At 59.2% G+C, this 25,949-nt stretch overlaps 2 protein-coding genes and 1 long non-coding RNA gene across 3 annotated transcripts in view; 1 reads left to right on the forward strand and 2 right to left on the reverse strand.

The window, feature by feature from the left end:
• Positions 1-369: 369 nt before the first annotated feature.
• On the reverse strand, positions 370-3,840 carry SOX8 (SRY-box transcription factor 8). Its single transcript, XM_038538887.1, has 3 exons — positions 3,380-3,840; positions 1,932-2,161; positions 370-1,173 (listed from the first exon to the last, which is right to left on the reverse strand). The coding sequence occupies exons 1-3, from the start codon at positions 3,799-3,801 to the stop codon at positions 437-439; spliced, it is 1,389 nt and encodes a 462-aa protein (XP_038394815.1). The 5' UTR covers positions 3,802-3,840; the 3' UTR covers positions 370-436.
• Positions 3,841-5,113: 1,273 nt separating this feature from the next.
• On the reverse strand, positions 5,114-13,044 carry LOC119876375. Its single transcript, XR_005360990.1, has 3 exons — positions 10,928-13,044; positions 6,764-9,549; positions 5,114-5,687 (listed from the first exon to the last, which is right to left on the reverse strand). It is a non-coding gene; the product is annotated as an uncharacterized LOC119876375 (long non-coding RNA).
• A 348-nt stretch (positions 13,045-13,392) lies between these two features.
• Positions 13,393-25,949, forward strand: part of LMF1 (lipase maturation factor 1) — an 82,892-nt gene continuing 70,335 nt past the window's right edge. The window contains exon 1 of the mRNA XM_038540861.1: positions 13,393-13,598. Within this exon, the coding sequence (XP_038396789.1) occupies positions 13,427-13,598 (172 nt within the window). The 5' untranslated portion in view covers positions 13,393-13,426. The remainder of the gene's footprint in view (positions 13,599-25,949) is intronic.

Consider the following 25,949-nt stretch of genomic DNA (forward strand, 5'->3'; position numbering starts at 1 on the left):
CAAGCTCCCCGCGAGGCTGGCAGGGACCTTGGAACACAGGCGGCCAAGACCCCACACCTCTTCCCTCCTTTCTGTTTTATGCTGTGGCTGCTTTGTGTCTACTGATATGCAAAACCGAGGCCTTGGTGTCCTGTGGGAAGAGGACTCCACGCGACACCACGGCCGCTGTCCCCGGTTCCAGAGTCGCCAGTCACCGCAAAGAGAGTGTGGGAGGAGAGCTTTGTCGCCAAAGATCTGGAAGCCACGTGGCCTCAGTCACAAAGTGTGGCTCCCTCCGCACACGTGACCAGGCACCTGCCAGAGCCATCACCTCCTCTCCCGTCGTGAGCGAGCACACACACCCCTTCTGGAAGACCCGAGGCTCTGTCCTTGCTGAGATAAAGGTTCTCCGTCCCCGAGTCCGCGACGCCGGTCCCCTCCCTGGACCGCAGCGCCCTCAGGGCCTGGTCAGTGTCGTGTACACGGGCTGGTCCCAGTTGCCGGGTGGGCTGTGGGCGGGTGGCACGGAGAGGCCGCCGAGCAGGGGCGAGGCGTAGGGCCGCCGCGAAGGGTGGAAGTAGGGGCACTGGTAGAGGCTGGACGGGCAGCCGGGGTACGGGCTGTAGTAGCTGGGGGCCTGCAGGTCGGTGTAGTCACACTGCGAGCTGGTGAAGGAGCTGGCGGCCGCGGCGGGGGCGGCAGTGGTGACGCTGGCCTGGCCGCTGTAGGAGCCGTAGTCAGCCCGGCCCGGGGAACCGTGCGACTGGTCGCCGTAGTGGCTGGGGCTCAGCTGCTCCGTTTTGATGTGCGGCCGCGGGGGCCCCGCCTCGGTGGGCGATGCCGAGGCCGAGGGGGCTCCCTTGTGGGCCCACACGGGGGACGCCCCGATGCCGGCCGCCGCCGAGTGCGAGTAGGAGGCAGCCCCGTAGGAGCCAGCAGCGGGCTGGCCTGGCTCTGTGGGCAGGGCCGAGTGGCCGTTGAGGGGCAGGTACTGGTCGAACTCGTGCACGTCGAAGGTGTCCATGTTGCCGATGACCTCGCTGCTCAGCTCCGAGATGTCCACGTTGCTGAAGTCGATGTTCTGGCGCCCGCTGTCCGCCAGGCGGCGGCCTTCCAGCTTCAGCTCCGGCTTGCCCCCGTGGTGTAGGTCCGTCTTGGGGGTGGTGGGCGGGGTGGGTGGCCCGTGGGTCTGCCCTAGGGACAGAGCACATCTCAGGGATGAATGCCCCTTCTGTGGGGGGCCGGCCTGGCTGGCGGCGCGCACCCAGGAGGGAAACCAGCCCGCTAACTGCCGCAGGTACCAATCAACGGCTTTTTGTTTCTGTACGTTTCCCAGAAATTCCAGCAGAGCCAGACCCAGACCTCACTCCTTGGCCAAGGAAATTCCGTTAAGCGCTGTTGTACAGGAAGAGCTGGGGCCGTGGAGGCCCCACCGTGAACACCCAGGTGGGGGGAAGGAGAGGAAGTGCCCAGCACCCCCGCACACGGCCACAACAAGAACCTCACAAAACGGATCCCCCCCACCCCACCCCCAGGCTCACAGCTTTCGCCAGCGTGACCGAGACTGCTGGACTGGCCCGGGCTCTCCCCTGACCGACTGTCTGATCCTAAGGCTGGGCTGCTGACCACCGCGCCAGGGGTGGGAGTGCTGGCTTGGCATCCACAGAAACGCCTTCAGGCAGCAGCACATGCCCACGGCGCACGGCGGCACCGATCAGGGCAGAGCTGGGACATCCCCAGTGCTCAGGGGGCTCTGAGCACACCCCCACCCCCGCCCCCACCCCGCTGTGTGCACTGGGGACTTGGGGGCGCACGAGAACATCTGGTTGTCTCCAAGCTGGCTGCCCTGGGAGTGAGCCCCTGCTCCCCACCTCCACCCTCCATCCCAACGGACGCCGGGACCCCCCTTCCCCTGCTGGGGCACCGAAGGCTGTGGGGCCCCAGGAGCCCACCTGCGTGGTCGCCGTGGTGGTGTGGTTCCCCAAGGCCCGCGTCGGCCTTGTACACGGCACTGCCGGGGTGGGGGCCCAGTTCGGCCCCGGAGTCAGAGTCGCCCTGGCCCGTCTTCACGCTCTTCCTGCGGCGCGGCTGGTACTTGTAATCCGGGTGGTCTTTCTTGTGCTGGACGCGCAGCCGCTCCGCCTCCTCCACGAAGGGGCGCTTCTCGCTTTCGCTCAGCAAGCTGCAGCAGCAAAGGCACAAGTGGGCTGGCCAGGGCCCCGAGCCTGGGGAGGCCCTCCCTGACCCTGGCACTCACAGGGAGGCCTGCGTGTGCTCCACACCAGGCACGCGCTCCCCTCTCTGCGGACACCGGGGTGGGGGGTGGCGGCAGGGGCCAGGCCAGCGAGGACTTCTGGTGAGCCCTGTTCTCGTGTGGGTCAAAGGAACATGCTAGAACAAGACCCAAACCTTTCCATCTCCATCACCCTCTTACTTCCCTTCGCCTGGAGCCTGTGTAAGTCTCCTCCCTTTGGGGCTTTCTAAGCGGGCGGGGGAGGAGGCCGAACCCAGCGGAGAACATGCTGTGGACAAAGCGACGCTTCCTGGGAAAGGGATTCCGTGGGCAACTGAACTGCCCAGACCTCCAGGAACACAGGCAACACCAGCGTGCTCCTTGCTGAGGCTCAGAACACACGCCGGCCTCTCAAACCCTCCAGAAACTCACCCCCAACTGCCCGTGGGACGGGGTGCAGGGATGCCAGGGTCTGCTGTACGCGGAGCACCCAGAGACACAGACCCAGAGGACAGAGGTGCAAACTCCCAGTGTCCACTCACGGAGAGAGGAGTAGGAAATGGGGACCAGCGCCCCAAACCCACAGCCACCCATCTTAAACCCAAGTAGAACATGTTGGGTGGGGATGGGCTGCGCTGAGCAGCCAGTGACACTACTGGTGCCCTACTTTCTACAAAATCGTCCAGCTTCACCGGGCACGAGTGTGCACAAAGCGTGCCTGCGCTGGCCCCATCCCGCATCCCTCAGCCGTCCTTGCAGAAGGGTGCAGAGGTGCAGGGTGGGGGAGCGAGGCAGCTGAACGGACATGCACCCCCTCCATGTGTGTTGACTTCCCCCACAGGCTGGTCAGGGAGTGGAAGGGAGCCCTTTCCAGACAGGCGCCTCCAGACAGCATCGCCTGGTACGGGGTCCCGCTTCCAGGCAGAAGCCGGCTTTCCTGGGGGAGGGACAGGCCCCGGGGCGCTCACAGGAGGGGTCCCCAGCCTCAGCGGGCGCGCTGGGGGTTGCGCGCTGGCCCTGCAGCCCCGGAGCGCCCGGGCGCAGTGGGTGTCCCGGGTCGGGCGGGGGTTTGCCCAGGGCAGAGGCCGGCGCCCCCCCCCTCCCGACCGCCCCCCGCAGCCCGCCCGTCCGGTCCGGGCCAGAGCCCGGATCCAGGCCGCCACTCACCGCCACAGCTTGCCCAGCGTCTTGCTGAGCTCGGCGTTGTGCAGGTGCGGGTACTGGTCCGCCAGCTTGCGGCGCGCCGCCTGCGCCCACACCATGAAGGCGTTCATGGGCCGCTTCACGTGCGGCTTGGCCTTGAGCGTCCCGCCGCCGCCGCCGCGCACCGGCATGGGCACCAGGCTCCAGTCGTAGCCCTTGAGCACCTGCGACACGGCGTCGCGGATGCAGGCTGGGAAGCGCTCGTCCGCCGCCTCCGCCGCGTCGCCCCGGCCGCCGCCCCCCGCGCCCCCCGCGCGGCCCAGGCCCTCCGAGCCCGCGGGCGACGGCGGCGCGTCCGAGTCCGAGTCCTCCACGTGCGACATGGAGCTCGCGGTGCCCGACGGGCTGCAGGGCGGCTGCGCGCGGGCCTCGCTCATGTCCAGCATCGGGGCCGCGCGGACGGGCGCGCTCCGGGACCCGCTGCTCCGCGGCCGCTCCGCACCCAGGCCACGCCGCCGCCCGGCCCCGCCGCTCCGGCCCCGCCGAGCGCCCGCAACAAGTTTCTTTAAGCGGCGGCCCCCGGGCTCCGCCCCCCGCGCGGCTCCCTATTGGCCCGCGCGCGCCCCGCAGCCCCCGGGGGTGGAGCCCGGCCGCGCGCCCCGCCCCGCGCCGCCCCACGCGGGGCCGCCGCTCGCCCAGGGCCGGGACCGGGGGTCGCGGCGCTCGGCCCGGTGGCCCGGCCCCACCGGCCCCACCGGCCCCACCGGCCCGCGCCGCGCACAGCCGCGTCCCCGGAGCCGCCCCGCCGCGCGCCCCCAGCCCGCCTGCCGCCGCGGGACCCTCCGGGGCGCCCCGAGCCCGCGCGCCGCGCTCGTCCAGGTAAAGCGCGGCCACGGCCCCCAGCCCGGGGCGGCTCCGAGTCGGGAAGGCGCGGGCGGGGCGGCGGCCGCAGGAGCCGCGGAGGGGGCGGGAGCGCCGGGCAGCACCGGGCTGAGCCTCGCTGCGAGTCCCTGGGGCCGCCCGGCGGATGGCGCGGCCGGACGCGGGGGCCCGGGGCCTTCCGGGCCTGACCCCGGAGAGGGGGCGCTGAGGCCGCGCGGCGGGGCGGCCCCGGGTGGCCTGGCGGGGAAGCTGGCCGCGCGAGGAGGAAGAGGGGCGCGCGGGGAGGCGGGGCGGCCCGGGCGCCTCCCTGGAGGAGGGGGCGCGGCGTGGGGGGGGCTGTGCGGCCTGGCGCGGAGCAGATCGGCGGGGTCGGAGAGGGGACGTTCCCCCGGAGGTCGGAGGTCAGCGCGGGCCGCCGCTCCGAGTCCCCGCCCGAAGCCGCCCCCGCGACTTGGCCTGCGTCCCCGCGGTCCCCGAGGGCGGCTCGGATTATTGGGCCAAACCCGCCCGGAGGCGACGGACCAGCTGCCCAGAGCTTCGCCGCAGGCCCTGGGGTGGCCGAGTGGGAACTCCTGCGGCTGCGAGCTGTGGCCCCCGCGCCCGGGTCACCCTAGGCAGCGGCACCCAGTTCCCTACCGCGCCCTCCTCAGGCAGAGGCGCCTGGGCGCAGGTGCAGGGGTGCGGCAGGAGGGCTGGTCAGCTACCAGGAGACCAGATTGAAAGTCGATGCGCCGGGCCCAAGCGTCTCCCTGCTGCTCGTTTACCAACCCAGAGACCACCACCGACGCTGGGACTGCCCAGGACAGGCTTCCTGCCCTCCCCCAGGCCCCCTCCGCCCCCCTGACGTGCCCCTGCCCCTGCACTTTCACCCTCACGCACCCCTGCCCCCCCCACCAGTGCCTGGGTTGTGGGTTCAGTTCGCACTTGGGCCTGGGTGGCCTGTTGGTCCCACTGCGGGTCTAGGGCAGGAGCCTGCCCCTGGGGCTCAGGGGCTGCCCAGGGATCCTGCAGCCTTGCCTCTGAAACATGTGTGCACCCCTGTGGGGGCATCTCAGGGCCTAAGAGGGGGTTAACCCACACTACCTGTCACCTGCAGGTGACTCCGAGGCCCTGCCCCACATCACAGAACCTGATATTCTGCTTATGGGAAAGTGGCATTGGGGGTGTCATTGTCTAAGGTAAACAGCCCAGGGTTGGTGGGGGGGTGTGCACCTGATGGCAGAGGTGCGTCCTCCGGGAGTGGCCTCTGTTCTGGCGTCCTGTCCTGTGGTTGGCTTCCCTTTGCTCTGTCGCCTGCCAGGGAACGCCCTCAGCTGCTGGTCTGTGGTGGCCGCCCCTCGGAGGTCCTGCCCTCCACTGGGGGTCCCCGCTGTGCAGTTGGGGACTCCGAGGGAGGGCCCAAGTGGGGGTTGCCTGAGGGCCCCCATCGATCTTACTGGCCCATGGGGACCTGTGCAAGTGCAAGCAGGGGGAGGGTTGAGGTTGGCAGACCTGGCCCAAACTGTCCTCCCCCACCCACCAGAAAACAGGTCCCACCCCTCCCTGCACCCAGCAGGCCGTCGTGCGCCAGGTCTGGGTTTTCACGAGGAGCTCTGCTTTGCGAAGCTGCACTGGGACGTCAGGTAAGGCACCCTCTCTGTGCTCCCCATCGGCCCGCAGAGGGTCAGGGATAGGTGACTACCGGGACCCTTGGAGGGAAATCGGCCAGCTCTGGTCCTAGGCCCCCCCTGGGGAGGGGGACGGGTGCTGGTGGGCGGTGCACACACGTGTGTGCAGCCTGTAACTCCCACGGAAGGGGTGGGAGGGCAGATCCTGCCAGGCCTCGGCCCAGGCTGGCTGAGGGCATATGTATGCGCTTCCCCACAGGGCAGCATCCGGGCACAGCTCACTAGCCCAGGGCAGGCAGCGGACACGTGGGGTGGCACCTAGAAGTGCCCCAAAGCCTCCTGGGCTTCTGGAAGCCCTGTGTCCTGGCCCGTGTGCCATCCAGCCTCATCCTCCACTAGTGGCGAGCCCGGTTCACGTCCTCAGCTGCCGGGCAGGCCCTGAGTGTGTACCAGGGTGTAGCCTTCAGAGGAAAGGGTGGCTGCGGTTGGTTCCTGTGTCCACCAGTATTGACAAAGCATCTGTGCCAGGGGTTTCAGTGGGCAAACACCAAGGAGCTGAGGCACTCACCATGGCGGGAGGGTGGGGGTGGGGGTGGTGTCCAGGAAGGGGGTTTTGAGGAGACCTGAAGCTTCCAGCTGCTTGAAGAAAGAGGAAAGGCCATTCCCTCAACTGAGGGGGTAGGGAGGTGCTCAACCTGTGCAAAGGCCCTGAGGCAGCAGCGAGCACAGGTTATCTGAGAGTGACACTACTGTGATTTAAAACTTGAGGGACAAAAAAAACTAAAAAAATAATAAATAAATAAATAAATAAAACTTGATGGACAGCTGTTTGAACCTCTTCTCGGTCCACCTCTTGGCATCCATCCCCCCCTTAGTTCTTCCTTTCGGCCCTCAGCGGCTCCAGTCCACATGACCTTACCTTCACTTAGTGGCCTTTGCGGTCTCAGGGAGGTGACCTCGTGGGCCGTGGGTGGACCGTATCCCTGCCCCTGGGGTGTAATGAGGATTCTAGACCTACACCCCCAGCTGAGGCTGCAAGGGCGCCTGTCAAGACAGAAATACAGCCTGGCAACCCCCGTGCCTAAGAGCCCTGGCCAGTGCAGGCCCGAGGGCTCCAGGGGGACGTTCGCCAGGAGACCCCCAAGGCTCCCAGCACGTGGCTTCCAGGGAAGCTCAGGAAGCCCGTGTGCGTGTGTGTGTCGGGCACCGGAGCAGCCGAGGGGGGAGGAAGGGCTGCGAAAGCCACCACGGACGAAGGCACCCTGCGGTCACCCCTGTGTCACCCTGCCCGTGTCTCCGCCCACCCTCCGCCCAGCCCTCAGCCCGGGCAGCCTGGGAGGCCATAGTCCGTGCAGTCCCTCAGAGGAAGGCCTGGGGCGGCCTGTTCCCTGTGTGTCTGCAGCCGTTACCTGGGCCTCAGTGAGCCAGCCCCGGGCAGTTGGCATCACGTCCTGGGAAGCCCCGCTCAGTGTCAGAGATTAATTGGCGCTTTCAATTACTGGCTAGTCCGCAGAAACCAAATGTCCAGGCCAGAGATGAGCAATCAGCTCTGAGCAGCGGCTCGGTCAGGACCGCCCCAGCCTGCCCTGCTGGGTCTCCCGAGAGAGAGGCGAGGGGCTCGCAGGGGCGCCAGGAGTCCAGCGTCCCTTGGTGACAGACTATCGGGGCTCGGGGCCAAGCTTTTTGTGGAAACACCCCTCCCCGACTTAGTTTGCCAGCTGGCGTGGAAGGTCTGGTTTGGGTCGAAGCCCTCCGCCCGGCTGGGCTGATGTCTGCCAGGGAGCTGGCCGTCTGTGCGTGCGGGGGAGCCCGGGAGGAGGATCGCGCCCAGCCTCCCCCATCCGCCCCTGGCCGGCCCGTCAGGGTGCTGGTCCTGAGCACCTCGCTCCAGCACGGCGTTCGCTGCCGCTTCGGGGCGCCTCCCAAGCTCCAGGCAGGGGTGAAGGTGCCCCAGGCTCTTCCTCTGCCCCTTCTTGCCGGCTCCCGGTGCGAAAACCCACATGGCCCCGGGGTGACTGCTGGCAGCCCAGGGGACCCCCTGCCCCAGTGGCCATTATTTGAAAAAAATTGGGGGAGAGGGCAATGCTTCATGGAGGGCTGAGCCCCAGTGAAGGTTGTCTGCCCAGTGACATGTGCTACGCAGATGTGTCAGGAACAGCTGTGGGCCTGCTCTGGCCTCCGCTCACCTCCTGACGGTAGAGATCTCCCCGGCCTCCGGCTGTGCCCATCCATCTGTCCTCTCCCCGGCCTGGGCCTGGGGGGCTGGCTCCACGGGTCTTGGTGTGGGTCTTCGACGGCAGGCAGAGGCTGCTTCTGTAGCCCACGACCATCCTCAGGCGGGGTCCCAGGGGCTCCAAATGCGGTCTTCCTTGGGCAGAGGTGAGCACCAGGTGCCAGCAGCATCATCCACGGGGGAAACCGAGTCTGCCGAGGTGTTAGAGACGTGCCATCTGCCCGTGCCTTCCTCTGGACGCTTGCACCCCCTAAGCCTTCCGGCCCCCAGCGGCTCCAGCACATTCCATTCCTTGCCCACGCAGACGGGCATTCTGTGGTACCAGGCCCCTGGGTCCCCGGGCCCCAGACCCCACCCTCATTCTGCACTCTGGGCTCCTGCCCCCTGGCCCCCAGTCCCCAGGGCCCCTGCCCTTCACCGTCACCTCGGTCCCCCCCCAACCCCCCACCCTGTGCACAGGCCCCGTGCAGAAGGGGAGCCAGGACTCTGGAGGATGACTGTCACTCCAGAAAACCAGCCTTCGAGCCCAAGTAGGCTGTGCTTGTCCTTCCAAACTTAACTTTCAGATTTAATGAGGCTTCCTGTTCAAGATGTCCAAGTGGGAACCCCTCGGAAGCGGAGCCCCGCATCAGTTATGACGGAGAAAGGCAAATGCTAGCCTGAAATAAAAATATCAGACAGAAAAAAAAAATCCTCTTTCGGAGTGAGGGGCCCTGGCTGGCTCTGCCACCAGGGAAGGTTCCAGAGACGTGCCCGTGCCAAAGGCAAATTAAAACACACCCTGTCAAAAGATTTCCGCTGTCTCCCAAGTATTTATTTTTCGGAACTTGGTGAAGGAGGGTTTAATTAAGACACCCTGAGGCGGGAGCCTTGTACTGAGTGGAAAGAAGCCGGTGGTTCCTGGGAGTCCGTGAGGCCAGCTTGGAGCAGGCGTGGTGGAGCTTCGCCCCTCCCCAACCGGGCTGGGGTCAGGGGCTCCCCCGGCTGCACACCTTCAAGGGGCTGAGCCTTCTAGTAAAGCATGAAAAGAGGGGCCTCGGGCTGGTTTCCCCAGGGCGTGGAAAGGGGTTGGAGGGACCCCCAAGAAGGTGCGGAGTTCTGGGAGGGAGGGTGTTCGAGGTCACAGGACTTGTTGCCGACGGCCCCCTGTGGCCCCTTGACTTCGAGTGAGTTGTGGAGGGGTCCGCGGTGCATGTCTGAGCTGTGGGCTCAGCGCGGGGCCCGTGGGGGCCGATGGGCGTGCGGTAGCCAGCCCCTGATGTTCCTCTGTTTGGGCTCCTCCTCAGTCCACGCCAGCAACTTCCAGAAGCACCTCTGCCCACTGCCGGAGCCTAGCTCCCTCCTCAGGGACGTCATCTAACACGAGTGCCACCCGTTCTTTTCAGAAGTGAATTGTCTGCTTTAATCACTGGGCGGGAGTCACAAGAAGGTGAGACACAGTGATGGATGGTGTTGGCCGCAAGCTCCCCGGCCTGTGAGATAAGCAGTTTGGGTCAAATCAGGGATGTTGGACGCAGGCGCCTTCTGGGGCCTGGTCAGGAGGGGAGCGTGCAAGCTCCCGTGGGCGAGGCTGGAAGGAGTGCTGGTGCCTGAGGGAGGTGGGACAGAGGCCCCCCGTGGTCCCGACGGCCAGCCAGCGTCTTGCTGCCCCCAGACCTCTGCTGGCCCGAGATGCACGCCCGAGCCCCGCTCTGTGGGTGCCAGTGTGCGCCGACCCGGACCTTCGGTTTCAAGGCTGTTTGTTACACAGCATCATCGAGGTGACTGGTAGACACAGCCTGCGGACCTCTGTGTGCGGCCTCTGGCCTGGGCAGTTTCCAGGACAGAATCTGACTCCCAGATGAAAGAAAACAAAGTCCCTGCACATTGTCTCCCTGCATCGGGCCCGACGGCCACGGAATGTACCAGCACCGTGACTGTCTGCTTTCCTCTGCCCTGCAAGGGCAGCTCACCAGCTCGCAGGGCCACACAGAGCCGCGTCTCCCTCTGGGGTGCGGGCGTGGAAGTGCTCGTGGCCCGGAGCCGAGGGTGCCAAGAGAGGAGATGGGTGAGCCAAGCAGAACAGCCGTCTGTGAGTCACAGTTCCCAAAAACCAGCAAATGGCCCAGCACCTGCTCGGCCACCCCCACCTGCTCCTGCCAGCCCTACCCGGGTCTTGGCCACTGGACAGTCACGGTGGGACCAGCCCAAAGTGACCACCCCCCCCCCCCGCCCCAGAAGAAAGTGACAGATGTTAGCGCCTGCGGGTTCTGCCCCACCCCTCCCATCAACAGATATCAAGACATGAAAAATTGGGGTAAATGAAGGGTGGGCGATTAGGTCGGGCCCAAGCTGGGTTCTCGTGGGTGCCAGAGACAGCTGCAAATGCCCGTCAGGGACACTTGCCCTGATGCAGCGGGGCTGCCAAGCCAGGGTGCCTGGGGACAGCTGGACGAGGTGCCGACACGGGGCTCATTCCTCCGTGAAGCCGTCCTGCAGCTGCTGGGAGTCCCGCCAGCCCCCGGGCCTGTGTGTGCCTCCGCCCGGGCTGTATAGGAGGAGCCGTGCATGGGACCCCCGGGCCGGGCTCCCTGCTTGGGGCTCTGGCTTATCCACAGGTCTGTGGGATGCCAGCCCCAGGCTTGAGCTGACGGGTCCTCTGGGGGAGCCTCTCTCTCTCTCTCTCTCTAGTCAAATTCTGGGCTCATCCTCCTGGCTCCATCCAGGCCGGGGCTGGGCACCAACCCCTCCGTAACCAGCTTGACTTTTTCTCAGAGTTTGGCTTGAAAATGTGGGCTCAGGAGCCCCGCCACCCACCCAGGCTCCCAGTGTGTGTGTGGGGGTAAAGCCCCCCCCCCGACCCCTGTGTACCTGCGGTTTGCAGCCACTGAGCCCACGGGGTGAGGAAGCCAGCGAGCTGCCTCCCCAGCACCAGCCTCCACCCCTGCAGTTGCCTCAAGGTTTACAAAAAAGGTTTTGTTTTTAAGTGCAGTGCTTTCTTGGAGCATAAGATGTCCCCGAATCTAAATATTAGTCAAAGCTCTTAGATGCTCCCTCATCTAGATGAAGAGGTAGGTTTGGTGTAAATGACGTGACCTATTCCAACAGGGAAAAACAGTGCCTTCTAGGACGTTCTGGAACAACATAGGGTATTTTTAAGATTTTTCTTCTTTTTTTTTGAAACGGAATTCACATGGCATAACATTCAAGCGTTTTGAAGTGTACAGTTCTGTAGCATTTAGTGCATTGCTGGTGTGCAGCCGTCCCCTCTGCCTGGCTCCGGAATCTTCCCGTCACTCCCCGCCCCCAGCCCTAGACAACCACCCATCTCCTTTCTGTCTCCGCGGATTTGCTGATCCGGAACGTGTCATGTACATGGAATCCGACGTGTAGCCCGTGCGCCTGGTTCTCCCACTTTGCATGATGTTTGTGAGGTTCCTCTATCTTGTAGCAGGTGTCAACACCTCACTCCTCCTTACTGCTGAGTTACAGACTCGTGTGCTTCTGGTTCAATTTGGGTGCACATAGGCAAGCGCCGAGCCACCGGCCAGGCTTTCCGCGGCCCAAGCCCCGCTCCGCAAGGTCCGCTCCCGCGTGGGTGGGTTCTGGACCCTCGGACTCACCGGACCTCTGCAGTCCACTCCCAGGAAGGCGGGTCCCGGAGGAAGTGTAAGAACCCGAGCTCCCAGTGGACCTCTCTGATGGCCTCGCCCACCCTGGGTAAACCCGGAGAGGGAGACTGGAGCCCAGCGAGCTGGATGCTGGACAAGGACGCCTTTCTGCTCTCCACAATGCCCCATTGTGCCCTCCTCTGGGGAGAACAATGCAACCCGGGCCAGGGGAAGCTGAGGACAAAGGGCTCTTTGTCAGGACCGTCCCCACCTGAAAAGCAGCGCCCTGGGTCACACCTGATGGCGGAGCTGTCCTTCCGTGCTGTGCCCTGAGCACCTCCTGTATCCAGGGGACGCATGGAAGCTCGGGTGGGCTTGGGCTGAGGGGCACTGGATCCTCCGCTTGGACCAGACAGCCGTGCTGGCTCATCCCTAATGCAGCCCCCGGGCCCTGGAGACGAGGTGCAGAATGTAGGTTTGCTGGAAGGACCTGGAAGCATGGCCAGGACGGACTGTCCCCTGACCTCCCCGCCCCCGGAGGCGGGGAGGCCTCGGGCACAGGCTTCCCTGCTGGGGGCTCACCAGGGTGCAATGTCTGTGCCCCCCCACTGCCGATCTTTTACATGTCCCACTTTACAGCTGGGCTCTGAAAGGAGAGTTTTCACAAGAAAAAAAAAGGGGGCACTTTTTAAAAACTCACAGTATAGGATGCACATCTGCTATCACCCAACAGCTGGAGGCTGAAGAAGTGTTCCAGCAGTTGCTGGCCTGGCCTAGATTGGGGGGGGGGGGCAAGTCCAGAGCCAGTCCCTGCCTTTATAGAGCTCACGCTGCAGGTGGTAAAGATATAATTAAACAAGACTGATCATTTGACCCACAAGTATTAATAATTTAGATGTCAGAACACTCCGCACAAGATGTCAAAAGCGAACAAAAAACTCGGGACAAACATTTGCAATATGCACACAAGAATAGGATCTGTAATATGTAAAGAGCTGTGAAGAATAAAAAAGAAAACCCACACCCACCTCAGTGATTTGCTTCCAAGGACCAGTTTGCCCACTAACCGCCTTCCTTTAAGGAGTGCCCATGAGCCCACCCACTGGGCGCCACCTGTCCTGAGCGGTGCCTGGGTGGAGTTGCTGATGTTGTCACCAGGTTCAGCGGGGCCACAGGTGGGTAAGTTCTTTCCTGGGGACCCTCAATGCACCACCCTCCCCCAGGCCTGGAGGTGCGGTCTGGAGAGGGGTGGGAGTCCTGCCCAAGCCGACGGACCTGGCTGATTTCAGGCCCCTGGCTAGCCGTGTGGCTGACACCCCGACACCCTCCCCGGACAGGAGGTGAGGGCGTGGTAAGGGGACACCCGGGGACCCCGGCCGCGCCGTGAGCCGGCTCTGCTCCAGCCCTGCCTCTGCTGGAGCGCGGCTCCCGGCTGCGCACACGGACGCTGAGCGGGCCCACCGCGGTCCCGGCCCACCCAAGGGAGGGCGCAGGCGGGCAGCCGCCCAGGTGCTTACGCGGCCCCGGTGACGGAAGAGCCGAGGCCCGCGCGGTGCAGCGGGAGCCCGGGGAGGACCTCCCGTCGCCCTCCCGGCGGCAGCACCACGCGCGGCCTGCGGGGGGCGCCCGCGCGCCCGCACTAGAGCGCGCTCCCCGCCCGGGGCGTGGCCAGTCGGGGGGCCGTGGCCAGGCTCCCGCTCGGGGCGGGGCGTCCGGGCGCGGGGCGCTCCCGGCGCATGCGCACTGGTGGCCCCCCGCAATGGCGGCGCCCGAGGAGTCGCTGAGGAAGCGGAAGGCCGGGAAGGCGGGCGGCGGGCCTGGGTCTCCGCCGGGGCCGGGGCTCGACCCCACGGGCTGCTCGGCCGGCCTCCGGGCGGGCACTTTCTGGCTGACTAGGATCGTGCTCTTGAGGGCCCTCGCTTTCATTTACTGTGAGTCCGGGGGCCCGGGGCTCCGTCGCTGCTGCCCTCGCCTCCGGGTCTCCCCGCGGGACGCGCCCCCGGGACTCCTGGCCTCGCCCCGCCTCCGGTCCACACCCACCCTGCCCCACGGCGCCCCGCGGCCCCACGTGCCCCTGGCCGGGACGCTGCCCCCCGGAACGCGCCTTCCCATGGGGGCGCCCCTCCCCCCCGACGCTCACCCCCAACCCCCTGAGACGCTCACCCCCTCCCCCGGGATGCTCCACCCTGCCCCCCCCCGACGCTCCCCCCGGACGCTCCCCCCGTCCCCTGGGATGCCGCCGGCCCCCCCCCGCCCCCCGACGCTCCACACCCCCGTCCCCCCGACGCTCCCCCTCCCCCCCACGCTCCTCCCATGCTTGCCCCTCCACGCTTCCCCCCTCCTCCAGACGCTCCCCCCAACCCCCTGAGACGCTCACCCCCTCCCCCGGGACGCTTCCCCCCCCTCGACGCTCCCCCTAACCCCCTGAGACGCTCACCCCCTCCCCCGGGATGCTCCACCCTGCCCGCCCCCCCGCCCCCCCGACGCTCCCCCCGGGACGCTCCCCGCCCCCACGTCCCCTGGGATGCTGCCCCCCCCCCACGCTCCACACCCCCGTCCCCCCGACGCTCCTCCCCCCACGCTCCTCCCATGCTTGCCCCTCCACGCTTCCCCCCTCCTCCAGACGCTCCCCCCAACCCCCTGAGACGCTGATGCTCCCCCCCACGCTCCTCTTACCCCCAGACACTTCCCCCGACGCTCCCCCTTCCCCAAGACGCTCCCCCCTCCCCCGGGACGCTCTCCCCCCACGCTCCCCCTCCCCCCCCACACTCCCTCCTCCCCTGAGACGCTCTCCCCCACGCTCCCCCTCCCCCGGGACGCTCCCCCCACACACACACACTCCCCCACGCTCCTCCCTGGGACTCTCGCCCCCCTGGGACGCTCACCCCTGCCCCTCTGGGACTCTTACCCCCTGTGCCCTCCTGGGACGCCCCCCCAAGGAGTCCCTTGTCCTGGGGATGGCCGGCCTCAGAGGACGCATCCCCCTAGACCCCCCCCTTGGTACTCTACCCCCCTATCGTCCCTCCCCCGGGACCCTCATCCCGAAACCCCTTCTTCCGGGACATTTGCCCTGCCCAACGCTCCTGCCCTCAACTGGCTCTGGGTGCCCCCCTGCGCTTGCCCCCCCTCGCCCCTCGCAGGGCCCCCTCCTTTCAGGAGGATACCCAGTGGAGTGTGTCTCCCTCTCTTCTTCCCGCTGGGTGGGCTGAGGTCTGGAGCAGCGGGGGTGGGGGACGAGGGTGCTGGCAGGTGCCTTCCCCACCCATGCTGGTGGGCCTCCACGGGCCTGGGCGCTGGGCATCTCAGCTGTGCCTCAAGCTCTCCCCTCCCGGAGGAAGAGGCAGTGTCCTTGAGCCAGGACCAAGCTGGCTTTTGTGTGTCCTGCCTCAGGGGGGCGACCCAGGGCCCTGGGGTCACCTGTGTGGGCTCTCCTGGTACCTCCCTGCCCTCTGTCCCTGTAAAAATAGTTCCTGGCTGCATGGCAGGAGCCTCCACAGTTTTAAATAGCCATCCTGAGTGGTTGAGCGAGCTGTCACTTGGCAGAAGGCAGCGGAGACAGGGTTGCCCCGGAGGTCTGCGTGGACTGTTGAGGGGGCAGCAGCCAGGCGCCTCCCTGGCAAGCACGGCTAACAGCAGCCTCAGGCTCTGGGGGAGCGGGGATCCCCTGTTCAAGTTGGGATGGTTCTGGCTGCTGGGTCAGGCACATGTCTTAGGGCGCTGAGCGCAGAGCCACCTGCCTTGAGACGTGTGTTTTCTCCCTGGCTTCTCTCTGTTTGGGGTAGACTCCGTGTTTTCGGCTGTGTGAAGGCCTCGTTTCCCATCGTCCTGGGAGGATGTTCTCTGGCCGAGATGGCCCTGGGCAAGTGGGCACACATCCTGCCGTGGTCTCTGCCTAGAGAGTCCAGATCATTCTGGTAACAGGAGCTACATCAGAGTTTCTGAAGTCCCAGGGTTTTTCATGATGCCAACGGGGGCTGCCCACGTGTCACTTGATGATGAATTTTAGAGTTGTCCTTGCGGACTCCCGACCCCACCACAGGCTGCACGGGGAGCCCCTGCCCTGGGCTTCATCCTCTGCATGGTTAAGAGAGTTCCTACAACAGATGTTGCTGTCCGTGTACCTGTTGGCACACCTGTGAGCGTGCAGCTGCCTCAGGGTTCTGTGCGTGCTGCTACCCTCCGCCTAGGGGCAGCTCCTGCTTCAGAAAACTTCCCGGACTTCTTGCTGATAGTCTTCATTGTCGCTCTTTGTCCCCATGGGATGCTCTTCCACTGTGTCTCCCTTCCATCCCCCCGTGCCCCACTCCCAGCCCCTTGGTGTGGACTCTCAGGACACAGACGGCCCACGCAAGAGGACCCTGATCCTCTCGGGCTGTAGTCACAGTTCCTCAGGTCTCACGTCACTGTCTGGTGTTCTTTTGTTCTCTCTTTGCTGGGATTTATCCCCAAACAACTTTCAAGAAAGAATTTGGAGGTGAACTTCCTGTGTTTCTCTTGCACCCGTGGGAATTACTGATTTTCTTGAGTCTTTTTTTTTTTTTTTTAAGATTTTATTTATTTATGAGAGACACAGAAAGAAAGAGAGAGAGAGGCAGAGACAGGCAGAGGGAGAAGCAGGCTCTATGCAGGGAGCCTGACGCGGGACTGGATCCTGGTCACACCCTGGGCCGAAGGCAGCGCTAAACCGCTGAGCCACCCGGGCTGCCCTGATTTGCTTGGGTCTTAGTCTCAGTCAAAGCAGGTTTTCTCAGAACTTTTTGGGTTGATGATGAGAAGTCGTCACACAGCCTGACCCCTGCTGCTCCCCAGATGCCTAAACAGAAACACATCCGTTTGTCTCCGTGTATACTCTGGCATCAAACGTGTGTGGCGGGGTTTTCGCCAGAAGCAGTCCTGACACTGTGTGCCCGGCTCAAGGGCAGGCCCTCGGGCTGAGGGCCCTCCCACGAGCCCGCCCCCACCTCAGAATGCCATCCACAGGTCCAGGCTGTCAGCCGTGCTGCTGGCCCCCCAGCTGTAAGTCGGGGTTCTCACGACCCCTTCCTGGACCCGTAATTTGCTGGGACGGCTCACTTAGGTTTCGGGGGAACACCTCACTTAGGTTTTCTGGTTCATCATCAAGGGGGTCGACTTGGGAACAGCAGATGAAAGACACCCATGGGGGGGTGGGGAAGGGGCGCCGAGCTTCCAGGCCCTGCCCCTCCCGGCACCTCCACGTGTTCCCGCCCGAGGCTCCCGAGCCCCTGCACCTCGGGCTTCTGTGCAGGCCCCGTGGTTGACCAGGCCCCTGGTGGTGGGCAGGGTGTGCAGCCTTCTGATCCCACGTCGGGTCCCCTGGCCACCAGCCCACAAGCTCTGAGAGTCACGTGGTTGGTGTGAACCCAGGTAAGGGGGCAAGGGGCTTGTTCTGCTCCCTGGCAGCCCTGACCCTCAGGAACTTCCCAGGAGGCAGGATGGGGAGCAGAGAAACACTTCTCCTCCTGGGGCGGCAGCCCTGTGACCTGAGTTTTCCTCTGGAAGCTCTCAGAGCCCCTGATGCCTTCTCATCTTATTCTGGATCCTTGCTATTTGCTGATGTGTCTGTGTGGGGGTCCCTTCCTCATTCTTTCCCAGGGACTCAGTCGGCTCGTTCATTCTCAGGACTCCTGCGCTCCTGGGCAGCTTCTGCCTCGAGGCCCTGTGTGTCTGAACACCCCGAACGTGCCCTGTTCAGGACCCCTGCCCCATCAAGCCTCCCAGCTTGGCTGGAGCCTGCCTGAGAAGCCACTTCACGAGGCTAAGCAAGGGTCTTTTGGAGCAGATGGGTCCCTCCCAGGCCCTGTGGCCTTTGTCAGTGTGGCCACCCTGGTCAGCTGAGTGTCCATGAGGGGTGACAGAGGGGTCTCCCAGGAGCTCTGAGCACTGTGGGAACACGGGATGTGGACACCTAAACAGATTGCCTGTCTCAGCTCTGCACTGGCCACGGAGTCCCTGGGATAACATCTCTTTGAAAATCCTCCTCCTGGGCACCTGGTGGCTCAGTGGTTAAGTGTCTGCCTTTGGCTCAGGGCGTGACCCCAGGGTCCTAGGTTCAAGTCCCGCATCAGGCTCCCTGCAGGGAGCCTGCTTCTCCCTCTCTCTCTCTCTCTCTCTCATCAATAAATAAATAAAATCTTAAAAAAAAAAAAAGAAAGAAAATCCTGCGAAGGGTCTCCAGGCTAGTTCAACTCTGATTCCTGCTTTTGCTTCACACGCAGGTTTTGTGCACTTGCCCTGTTTCTTTCCTTACTTCTGTTACATGTGGTAGTTTTATGCCTCCTTGCCCCCGACCAGCAGCCGCTAGAGGTGAGTCTACCCTGCACTTTCCAGAAGCAGCAGCTTGTTGCCCTCCCCGTCAGGGTATGTGACGGCTCCCCAGGCTCTCGCAGCTCAGATGGCGTCCGGTGCAGGGTGGAGCAACACCGTGGGCATCGTACTTGCACAACTCTTAGCTGTTCTTTGGACATTTTGAGGAAAAATGGAACTGAAAGAAATCCTGCTTCGTTGTATATAGTTGGTTCTGAGAGTTCGTGGAGATGAGTTCTTGTTCTGTGCTCTAGGCCACTAGGGTTCTAATGAAATGCTCTGCTTGGTTTTATAAGGTTCTTTGAAAAACGCTTCCAGGTTGTTGAAAAAATGAGTAACACTGCCTACTTCTGAGCTCTCTACAGCACGTGCCTCTAAAGGAAAAGCCCTGGACACTGCTGTGCCAAGGGCCAGAATTTCACCACACTAAGAAGCAGCCCGCAGACATTGGCATTTGGGGATGATTCGGTTTTAATTTTATAGCAATTCATCTGGATGGGAGAGAAACGTAAATATTTGTTTGTATGTTTTCTTTTTTTTTTTTTTTAATTTTATTTATTCCTGAGAGACACAGAGAGGGAGGCAGGGTCCATGTAGGGAGCCCAATGTGGGACTCCATCCCAGGACCCCGGAGTCACGCCCTGAGCCGAGCCTAAGGCAGTCACTCAACCACCCAGCCACCCAGGCATCCCTATTTGTTTTCTAAAGAAAATATTTGCAGACATCCTTGATAATGCATATTTCGGTAATTGGTCACCTCTCCTAGAGGAGTCTCTGGGTTACCCCTCCCGCCCCCCCCCCCCCCAACAGTGAATGGCTGAGCACCTCCAGGCCTCTGCCTGGCCTCCTGCCTTCCTAGGTGGGGGTGGAGGCTGACTAAGCCTTTGTAGGTTCAGTTGATTGGTTTAGCTAGCTTTTGAGATGCTGGGATATTTTGACTTTTTCACTTCTTTCTACTCAGCTGTTTCTATAACAGAAGTGGAAGTTGAAATAGGCTTTCTTTTCTGAAATTTTAATCCAAGCTAATGTTCATTGTTTCCTGGTAAGTAAGGTAGGAAGTTTCCTATGCTTGCCTTAGAATTGCTTTTTAAAACTAATTGGTGAGTGCTGCTTGGGTGCTCAGTAGGTTGAGTGTGTGCCTTGGGCCCCCGTCTCGAGAGGAGGGGGTCCTGGGATAGAGAGCACTGCTCAGCGGGGAGTCTGCTGCTCCCTCTCACTGTGCCCCCCCCCGGTGCACACTCTGTCTCTCAAATAAATAAAATCTTCAGGAGAAAAACAATTGGTGAGACTGGCGGGCCTGATAGCTCAGTCGGTAGTGCGTCCGACTCATGATCTTGGGGTTGTGAGCTTGAGCCGCACGTTGGGCATAAACATTACTTAAAAAAACGAGAGGCCCTGGGCAGCCCAGGGTGTGATCCTGGGATCCCGGGATCGAGTCCCAGGTCAGGCTCCCTGCATGGAGCTTGCTTCTCTCTCTGCCTGTGTCTCTGCCTCTCTCTGTCTCTGTGTCTCTCATGAATAAATGAATACAATCTTTAAAAAAAAAAAGAGAGAGAGAGAGAAGCCCTAGAACTAATTGGCTTAGTTAATTTAGTTTAGTTTAGCTTGGTTTAGACCAAGCGTTTTCCCTCCACGGCGATGGAGTGTGAGTTGCGGTTTGCAGGAGGAAGCACATGCCTCTGTTCAGCCGTTGCTAATTAGGTCCCTATGTGGGAGAGCCCCAGGGTTCTGGAATGGACCGCGGCCACCTAAGTCAGGGAAGAGACGGGCTGAGCTCCACCTGGGGGAGCACCCTCTGGAGGTCCACTTCTGCCCAAGGTGGAGGCAGGTGAGGGAGAAGAGCGCCAGCGTGAGCTCCGCTGCCCTCCCACTGACCCTCTGTGGTTGGGTGGTGGGCTTTCATCTTCAGGTGACTCCCACCTGGTGGCCCTTCCACCACCAGAGCCCGCCCCTTGGCCTCCCGTGGTCATGTGAAGGGCAGGCCTCACTTCTCTTTCTCCGCTGCTGTGAGCTGCATATAGTGGGCTTTCAAGAAACTTAACAAACAACTATTAGGCAAACTCCGGACTTCATTGGGATTCCCACCAGGGCCCTTTCCGGTCCCAGGCCCCCGGGCCACACTGCCCTCAGCCGCCTCGCCTCCTGCGTCCCCCTGGTCTGCAGGACTCCCCTGGCTTCTCAGGACCCTGACAGTTTGATCATTTCTGGTCCCGTATTTGGTACGACGCCCCTCACCCCGGGCGTGTCTGGTGTGTCTCCTGACGAGATGGTCACCAGATTGGGCGCCTGGGTCCACACGGCTCCACGGGTGATGCCGACCCGGGTCACCCGGTGAGGTGCGTCTGCAGGTGTCTCCTCCCGTCGGGTCACTGGGCCCAGCGTGTGCCCGGGTCATCATCTGGGATTCCTCTGTAGGGAGGGCTTGTGCGCTCCCTCCGCTTCTTCCTTGGTCCTCACCTTTCCTTACGCGTTGGGTTACGGTCCCACGTGGCTCCTTACCGTGGCTTCAGATTGCCCGGCCCTGCTCAGCACTGGTGCTTTCTGCTTGGTCCCCTCCTGCCGCGGCCACATGCTTCCATTCCTTCTGTTTCGGCTCTGCCTCACGCCAGTGCCGTCGAATGCCTCGGGCCCCTCGTGTCTCCCGGCCCTAAGGCTTGCCATTTCTCCAGTTGTAGTTCCTTTGATTGGAGAGTGGTGTTAGAGACCCAGATCTGTGTGCTGGGAGTGCCAGTCGTTGTGCGTGGGGTCATCTGCATCTCCACATCTCCGCATCCGCATCCCTGCATCTCCACCCCAGTGTCTGCTGAGGGTACCCTGAGTTCACACTGGCATCTCCCATCCGAATCCAGCACCCAGGGTAGGTGCACTCCTTCCTTCCTTGAGCGTCTGGAACTTCCTGGGCCCCTGGTGAGTATCTGGCCCCACCATCGGCCATGGTTTAATTGCTCCATCCACTGCACCTGCAGAGCAGTTCCAGAATTGTCCGCCTGCCTCGTGAGAAAAACCAGCCAGGCTCCAGTGTTTATAAACCATTCCTTTGGTCTCTGTCCTCACAGTTTTCACTCCAAGCATTTTCCAAAGTTACTTAGGGCGGCTCTCCCCCCATCAGCTCAGTGTGGTCGTGTTAGACATTGGCCATCACCTTCCATTCCTTTGTCACACTCTGCATTCCATCCCAGTGTCCCCTGACCCCCAGATTGGCTTGTTTTCATCGTTTGTAAACATTAAGGTTCACTTTTTGTGACATGTGCTTCTATGGGTTTTGACAAACCCGTGCTCACCCGTCACCCTGGAACCATACCAATAGTTCCGTGCCCCCGACACTCCTGTGCACAACTACTGCCCCCCCACCGCACGCCCTGCGGTTGTCCACATTCTGCCCCTGTGGCTTTGCCTTTTCTAGTGTAAATGGAATCCTGTAGTATGGAGCCTTTGAGTGTGGATTCTGTTAGTTCGCGAAGGGCATTTAGGACCCTCCATGCTGCGGCATAAACCAGCGGCTGGCTTGCGCGTTTTGTCTTGATGGTTATCCCAGTGTGCGCATTGGCCGCCTGTATTTCTGTTTGCTCCCACGTGAGGGACTCTGCTGTCCCGGTGTTAGCAGCAGTAAACCATGTGCGTGCAGGCCCTCGTGTCGTGTAAGTGTTCACTTCACGCTTAGGCAGATCCCTAAGCATCTGGTTTCTGGGTCATAGATGATAAATCTTTTTTTTTTTTTAAGATTTTATTTATTTATTCATGAGATACACTGAGACAGAAGCAGAGACACAGGCAGAGGGAGAAGCAGGCTCCCTGCGAGGAGCCTGATGTGGGACTTGATCCCCGAACTGGGATCATGCCTGGACTGAAGGCAGGCGCTCAACTGCTGAGCCACCCAGGGGCCCCTCGCGCTGGGGCTTTAATTGGCGTATCCTCAATAAATGATAGTGAGCATCTTTCTTGCGTGTATTTACCATCTGTGTATCTTATTTGTGTGAAACCGATGACTCAGTATCCAGATATTTTGCCCCGTTTAAACATTGGGTTGGGGATCCCTGGGTGGCACAGCAGTTTGGCGCCTGCCTTTGGCCCAGGGCGCGATCCTGGAGACCCGAGATCGAATCCCATGTCGGGCTCCCGGTGCATGGAGCCTGCTTCTCCCTCTGCCTGTGTCTCTGCCACTCTCTCTCTCTCTATGTGACTATCATAAATAAATAAAAATTAAAAAAAAAACAAAACATTGGGTTGTCTGTTTCCTTACTCTTGAGTTTTAGTGGTACTTTAAATAGTCTGGATACGAGTCCTTTGTCCGGGCCTTTATGTGGTTTGTAGATGTTTTCTCCCCATCTGTGGCTTGTCTTCTCATTCTCTTACAAGTATCATTCACAGAACAGCAGTTTCTCATGTGACGAAGTACAGTTGATCAGTTTTTTTCTTTCTTGGGTCACACTTCCGGTGCTGTGTCTGAAGACTCACTGCCACACCCGAGCCATAGATTTTCCTTTAGAAGTTCCCTAATTTTACATTCCGCGTTGAGCTCTGTAGTCCTTTTTGAGTAAGTTTCTGTGGAAGGTGTGACATCTGTGTCTGGGCTGGTGTGTCTGCATCTTCGTGACGGATCAGCTGGCTGTACTGGTGTGGGTCCATCCCTGGGCTCTGTGTCCTGTTCCCTGGCGTCCGTGACCCTCCTTTGCCAGTACCACGCTGTCTTGATTGCTGTAGCTTTGTAGTAACTCTTGAAATTGGGTAATATGAGTTCTTCAACTTTGTTCTTTCTCAGAATTATTTTGACCGTTTTAGTTCCTTTGCTTTTCCACATCCATTTTAGAATCAGCTTGTCAATATCTACAGAGAAGCTTACTGGATATTTTGATGAAGATTGCATTGAATCTATAGATCGGATCAGAGAGAATTGGCATAGATGTAATGCTGACTCTCAGTCCATAAACTCATCAGTCCATAAACATGATGCATCTCTCCCTTTATTTAATCTTTTTTTATTCCTTTTGTTAATGTTCCGTGTGTTTTCCGCATACAGATTCTGCTTGTGTTTTCTTAGAGTTTTTTCTATGTACTTTTTGGGGATTGCTATTTATTGTAATTTAAAAATTCAGATTACAGTTCATTCCTGATATATATGAATACAATTGACTTTTATGTATTGCTCTCGTATTTTGTGACCTTGATAAACTTTTTTTTTTTTTTAAGATTTTATTTACTTATTCATGAGAGATACAGAGAGAGACAGAGAGAGAGAGAGGCAGAGACACAGGCAGAGGGAGAAGCAGGCTCCATGCGGGGAGCCCGACGTGGGACTCGATATCGGGAACCCAGGATCACACCCTGGGCTGAAGGTGGCGCTAAACCGCTGAGCCACCCGGGCTGCCCAGATAAACTTATTTATTAGGTCCAAGAGGGGTTTTTTTGGTATTTTTCTGAGATTTTCTACGCAAAGCATTGTATCATCTGTTAACGAAGACAGCTTTTTTGCTTTCTTTCCAGTCTATATGCTTTTTACTTCTTTTGGTGACCTCACTGTATGAGCTGGGAGTTCCCATACAGTGTTCAGCAGGGTGGTGCGATGTCCTCGTTTTGATCAGATCTCAGGGGAAAGGACTGAGGTGCTGGCCTGGAGTCTGGTGCTGGCTGTTGGTTTTTTATAGCCGCCCTTGTGGGCTGATGCAGTTCCCTTCTGTTCCCAGTGTGCTCAAAGTTTTTATGAGCGGCTGCTGAATTTTGTCACTGTTTTCATGTGTCCGTTGATACTCTTACTTCATCTGTTATTTCGGTGAATCACATGACTTTGTGAGTGTCGAACTAGCCTTGTGTTTCTGGCATGCAGTTATTTGTGATTTATTACCTGTATTTCTTCTTTTGAGAGTCTGGGTAGTTTGTGTCTTTCGAATAATTGGTCTGTTTCAACGGAGTTGCTGAGTTTATGATCTTGGAGAGATTTGTGGTATTCCTTTATGATCTTTCTAATGTCTCTGGAGCCAGTAGCAGGGTTCCCTTCTCTGTTCCTGATACTGCTTCTCTCTTTCTTGATTAGCCTGGCTAGAGGTCTATCAATTAGGTTCATCTTTTTTAAGAACCAACTTTGGAAAAAGAAAAAAAAAAAAAAAAAAGAACCAACTTTGGGTTTTCTTGATTTTCTCTATATTTTTCTGCTTTTTAATTTCATTGACCTCTACTCTTAAGTTTTTATTTTTTATTTTTATTTTTATTATTATTATTATTATTTACTCTTAAGTTTTTATTTTTTTTATTTTTTTATTTTTATTTTTTTTTTAATTTTTATTTATTTATGATAGTCACAGAGAGAGAGAGAGAGAGAGAGGCAGGCAGAGGGACATAGGCATAGGCAGAGGGAGAAGCAGGCTCCATGCACCGGGAGCCCGATGTGGGATTCGATCCCGGGTCTCCAGAATCGCGCCCTGGGCCAAAGGCAGGCGCCAAACCGCTGCGCCACCCAGGGATCCCTACTCTTAAGTTTTTAAAGGTTTCTTTCCTCCTGCTTGTTTTGTGTATCACTGCTATTTTTTTCTGATTTTTTAAAGTAGAAGTTTAGACTTAAGTCCTTTCTATTTTTCTAACACGAGCACTTTACTGTAAATTTCCATTTAAGTGCCACTTCAACAGCGTCCTGCAATTTTTGATATGTTGTGTTTTCAATTTTTATCCAGTTATAAAAAATCTTATAATTTTGCTTCTGCTTATGGGATCCCTGGGTGGCGCAGCGGTTTGGCGCCTGCCTTTGGCCCAGGGCGCGATCCTGGAGACCCGGGATTGAATCCCACATCGGGCTCCCGGTGCATGGAGCCTGCTTCTCCCTCTGCCTGTGTCTCTGCCTCTCTCTCTCTCTCTCTCCGTGTCTTTCATGAATAGGTGATAAAATCTTTTAAAAAATAAAAAATAGGGCAGCCCCGGTGGCGCAGTGGTTTAGCGCTGCCTGCAGCCCAGGGCATGATCCTGGAGACCCTGGATCAAGACCCACGTCAGGCTCTCTGTATGATGCCTGCTTCTTCCTCTGCCTGTGTCTCTGCCTCTCTCTCTTGCCTCTCTCTCTCTCTCTCTCTCTGTGTCTCTATGAATAAATAAATAAAATCTTTAAAAAATAAAAAAAAATAAAAAATAAATCTATGGTTTATTTAGAAGTGTGTGGTGTAGTCTTGAAAGATTTAGGTATGTTTCCAGTAACATCCTGTGGCTGATTGGTTTGGGGCACACATTATTTAGATTCTAGTTCTTTTTTGTATGTTGATCTTTACTGTATGGCTCACAGCGTGAAGCATCCTGGCGAATATTGCACATATAGTTGAAAATCGTATATTATTTTGCTGTTGGGTAGAGTGTTCTAAGGATGTCACGTTATTATGTCTTACTTTTTCATACTATATGGCAATCTATAAGTGTCAGGTCGAGTCAATAATATATACATAGGATACAGACATATATGTATTATGTGAGGTTTATTTTTTATTATTTTAGGTGAGGTTTAAATATATGTAAGTTTTGTTGGTAGATTCATGCACATTAAATATTACTATGTCCATTTGTTGATTTGCTGTAATTGTGCAGTGTCCTTTCTCATCCCTCATATTATTCCTTGTTTTTATGTTTCTTTTATCTGATATTAACATAACCATCAGCTTTCTTTTTTTTTTATTAAAGATTTTATTTATTTATTCATGAGAGGCACAGAGAGAGAGAGAGAGAGAGGCAGAGACACAGAGGGAGAAGCAGGCTCCATGCTTTAAAAAAAAAAAATTCTCATTTAAAGCAACAGATTTAAAATCTGTACTGCTAGTTGTTTTCTATTTGTTCCTTCCGTTCTTTTTTTTTCCCTCTTTTCCTGCCTTCTCTTTGGTTAGTTTAGCATTTTCTATATGATTCCATTTTTGTGTCTGTATTATTATTTAGAATTGCTTAAATTTTTATTTGCTGTCCCATAGAACTTGCAGTGAACATTTTACTTTTTT

This window comes from Canis lupus, chromosome 6 (assembly GCF_011100685.1).
Source record: "Canis lupus familiaris isolate Mischka breed German Shepherd chromosome 6, alternate assembly UU_Cfam_GSD_1.0, whole genome shotgun sequence".
Taxonomy (NCBI): Eukaryota; Metazoa; Chordata; class Mammalia; order Carnivora; family Canidae; genus Canis; species Canis lupus.

Excerpts from the sequence above, each read along its gene's own strand:
- SOX8 (XM_038538887.1), bottom strand. The coding sequence starts at position 3,801 with ATGCTGGACATGAGCGAGGCCCGCGCGCAGCCGCCCTGCAGCCCGTCG. Across the intron at positions 2,162-3,379 it reads ACGCTGGGCAAGCTGTGGCG|CTTGCTGAGCGAAAGCGAGA; the intron begins GTGAGTGGCGGC and ends TTGCTGCTGCAG. Across the intron at positions 1,174-1,931 it reads CCACCACGGCGACCACGCAG|GGCAGACCCACGGGCCACCC; the intron begins GTGGGCTCCTGG and ends CTCTGTCCCTAG.